The sequence below is a fragment of the Quercus suber genome, unplaced genomic scaffold (assembly GCF_002906115.3).
Source record: "Quercus suber isolate HL8 unplaced genomic scaffold, Cork oak 2.0 scaffold_992, whole genome shotgun sequence".
Taxonomy (NCBI): domain Eukaryota; kingdom Viridiplantae; phylum Streptophyta; class Magnoliopsida; order Fagales; family Fagaceae; genus Quercus; species Quercus suber.
The window spans coordinates 144500-148258 of record NW_027070407.1 but is presented as its reverse complement, the minus strand read 5'-3'; the positions used below and the strand labels follow the sequence as shown (position 1 = coordinate 148258).

The following is a 3759-nucleotide window of genomic DNA, read 5'->3' as shown; positions in this document are numbered from 1 at the left end:
GTTTTGTAATTAAGTGCTTCTTGATCTTCATTGTTGATGAAATAAAGAACTTTGTAACCAACAATCATTTTCAAGTTGGTGAGTTAGTCACATACTGGGAGTCGTGCATCATTGGTTAATCACGTATTGAGATCCGTGCAAAAAGGGTGACGTTCATATATTGAAGAGTTTAGAGGTTTTGAAACGGTAGAAGGTTTCTGCTGTAAGTTTATCTGCGAAGATTGTAGAGTCTAGAAACAAATATTTTTACTAAATCTGAAATTTCTCTTTACTATAGTAAATTACTTTTCGGAAAGGTTTTTCCATAGGTTTTTTTACTGTGAAACTAGTTTTTTCATTGGTTTTCTTCGGTTATCATACATTGTCTTATTTATTTTATTCCGTTGCATGATTTTGACATGATATTGATGTTCGTTTGTTTTAACAAGTTTTATTCATAATAACTCTAATTAACAACTTAGATTTAAAACTTATTAATTCTATCAATCGAGTCTAAATTTTTTAATAAAAATAATAAAGGAAGAATATTTAAATGAAATGTAAAAAAAAAAAAAAAAAAAGTTTTGATGTATTATATATTATAAAATTAATTTTTTAAATGCTAAATCCTTTTTTTTTTTTTTAAATCTGTGACGAGAATGCGCTTTCCTGATCTAGCATAGCTCTAATAAAAATCAGGCAAGAATTGGAGGGGTGGGAGACATGACGAGTGCGAGCGTACAAATATGTCATAATTTCTTTCCAGTGAAGTGGCATGGCAATTTGTACGGAAAGCAATCCTCACCATATAAAATAATATATATCCACTTTAATTTATTTTTTCATCAGAAAATATCCACTTTATTATCTATTCATATGTTATTTTTGTGTATGTATTATGTAAGCCACTCATCCACACCACGGATACTCATTACATTCCCCGTACCATTTTTCACAAAACTTTGAATGACCAATTTCTGAAATTGCAGACAACTCATTTCCTTGGCCATAAAAGGAATCTTTTAATTTTCTTGAACTAGAATAAAAGTCAATAATGGTTCCCCCATAAAAAGGAGACCCTAAAAAAAAAAAAACCGAAAAACTAGATCATGTTGTATCTCTCTGAAAAGTACTCCATTAGTCTCAGTCTTTCTCTCTCTTAAAAGCATTGGTGGCTTCGTATCTGGTTCTGTAAGACATGTCAATAGCAGCACTAAAAACGACAACAACCTTGAAATAAAGAAAGGAGGCACTACTACATGAAAATAGGAAATCTGGTTAATCCCTTTATCTCCCACCATCCGTTATAATTTGCAAATTCAATGAGCTATAGCAGCTAGCTTGGATATACTAGGAGTACTTTTATACGTAGGGTTCACTGTTGTTATTCTTCTTCTTCTTCCTCTTCTTTTACCTCATAGTGCTTCTACAGTTCTGCATACTTTCCTTCTTTGAAGTGGGTTGGTTTCAGATTCTTGGCTAAATTTGGCAAGGTTCCGCTTTTTTTTATTCTTCTATACAAAACCCATCTTTCCCTTCTTTTCCTTTGTCTTTTCTCTACACAGTACAAACCTTCTCTCTCTCTCTCTCTCTCTCTCCATTATCACTGCAAGAATTGTTGAAGATCTGCTAAATTAATCGGCATTTTGTGTGAAGGTTTGCTTCGATTTTATTTTATTTTTCCTTCGTTTTTTGGATGAGCAAGTGCAATTTGATTTCTCATATTTTTACAAGATCTTTTTATTTATTTATTTCTAGTTTAATCTGATACATTGTGTTCGAGTTTGCGTTTGTGTACAGGGCCTACAGGCTAATTATTGTTTTTTGTTTTTGTTTTTTTTTTTTGATGAATGCTTTCTGTCTTTTTTTGTTTTTGTTATTTTGTTCATGATTTACATTCCAGCTTAATTCCCCATTCTCTATCTTTGATCTGATACTTAATTATTCCGTTTAAGTATAAATAGATTTTATTTTTATCTTTACCATCTGAAACCCATAACATTGAGTCATTTATTTTAGTACTATATATTCTCGATTGTATATCACATTTGGTACCTCTCTGCATAAAGTTTTCTATTTAAAGAGAGTTTCTATTTAATATCAAAAAAAGAAGAAGAAGAAGAGCGTTTATATTTCTATAATACTAGTTTAGACTGATAAATTGGTTTGATGTAAAGGGTGTGTGATCAGTTATCAGGGAAAATGACGAGGAAGAAAATTCAGATTAAGAAGATCGACAACACGACGGCAAGGCAGGTGACTTTCTCAAAGAGGAGGAGGGGGCTTTTTAAGAAAGCTTTTGAGCTCTCAACTCTCTGCGATGCTGATATTGCTCTCATGGTCTTTTCTGCAACTGGAAATCTCTTTGAGTACGCCAGCTCAAGGTTTCAATCTCTTGTCTCATACATATTTCTACTTATAGAAAAACCCTTTTCCTATTTATAGAATAATATGTCATTGTCCATTCCTCGATCGATTTTTTTCATGCATTCACTATGATTTTATCATTTCTAAGGTGAGAGAGAGAGAAGATGAGAGACCCAGTTGCTCAAAATAATGAGATTCTAAGAAAAAGGCTGAACAAATCAGAAGTGATTGAAAAATTGTACCATGTAACATCAAATAAAGAAAAAAAAAGTACTATAAAAACTTATGGTTACTGCCAAAGAAGAAAAAATATGAATTCTTTTGGAAAAAAGAAAGTGAAGTGATTGAAAATTTGTACTATGTAGCATCAAATAAAGGAAAAAAAAATACTATAAAATCTTATGTTACTGCCAAAAGAAAAAAAAAAGTATGAATTCTTTTGGCCCAAAAAAAACGAGAGACTTTAATATCACCTAGAAGGGTTTAACGTATGTTGCTGCTGCTTATTTTGAAGGTTTTTTTTTTTTTTGGGGTTGGGGGGGAAATTTGAATAAATTCATTCTTTCTCATAGGTGAATTAATCACTTTCTTTTGAACATGATCAATCTCAAGTGATTCTTCTCATCATTTTTCATCAATAGGGGCCACCACTACCTTAAATCGAATTTCCTCATTTCTAATACTATCAGTTTTCTTTGTTGGTATTTTCACTTATCCATCTTAACATCTCATTTAAGTTGCACTTATTTTATGAAGATGTTGCTTCTTAACAGCTTCACATTCAATATCATAGAGCATAGTTGGTCTTATAGCAGTCTTATAAAATTTTCTCTTTAACTTGATATATATTATATGATCACACAATACTCTTGATGCACTTCTCCATTTCATCAACTTTTATCTTATAATTCACATCCTCTTCAATCTATCTATCTTTATGAATTACTGATTCAAATATCAAAGGCTTCTTCTATTTAATATCACTTGACTATTGAATTTACCACCCCTTCATCCTTGTTTCTACTTTTGCTAAAATTATATTCCATGTACTCTATTTTAGTCCTATTTAATCCTAAAGCCTTTGGATTCTAGAGTGTCTTGCTAAATTTCTTACTTGGCATTACTCCCCTTCTAATTTCATCTATTAAAATTATATAATAAAGTAGAAACCAAGGGACTCCCTCATTATTCCATTTAGTTAACTCATCCATCACTAGTCTAAAGAGATATGGATTTAATATTGATTCTTGACTTAAACCTTAGTGATAATAAACTCACTTGTGATGCTTTAACTTGTTTACACACTAGTATTAAATTAGTTCTCCAATCACTAGTCATTTTGTTAACAATTGACACTTTTTTTTTTTTTGATAAGTAATAAGTTATATTGGTAAAAAAAAAAAAAAAAAAAAA

General features: G+C 30.8%; 1 protein-coding gene across 19 annotated transcripts in view; it reads left to right on the top strand.

Moving 5' to 3' along the window:
• The first annotated feature begins 915 nt into the window (after positions 1–915).
• LOC111985104 (MADS-box protein JOINTLESS) overlaps positions 916–3759 on the top strand; it is a 21466-nt gene continuing 18622 nt past the window's right edge. For 11 of the 19 annotated variants that reach the window (XM_065768746.1, XM_065768747.1, XM_065768742.1 and 8 more), the window contains exons 1-2: positions 922–1256; positions 2170–2363. In XM_065768746.1, coding sequence (XP_065624818.1) covers positions 1239–1256; positions 2170–2363 — 212 coding nt within the window. In that variant the 5' untranslated portion in view covers positions 922–1238. Of the gene's footprint in view, positions 1636–2156; positions 2364–3759 lie in introns of all 19 variants that reach the window. The other 8 variants (XM_065768755.1, XM_065768754.1, XM_065768753.1 and 5 more) reach the window with 6 other exon arrangements.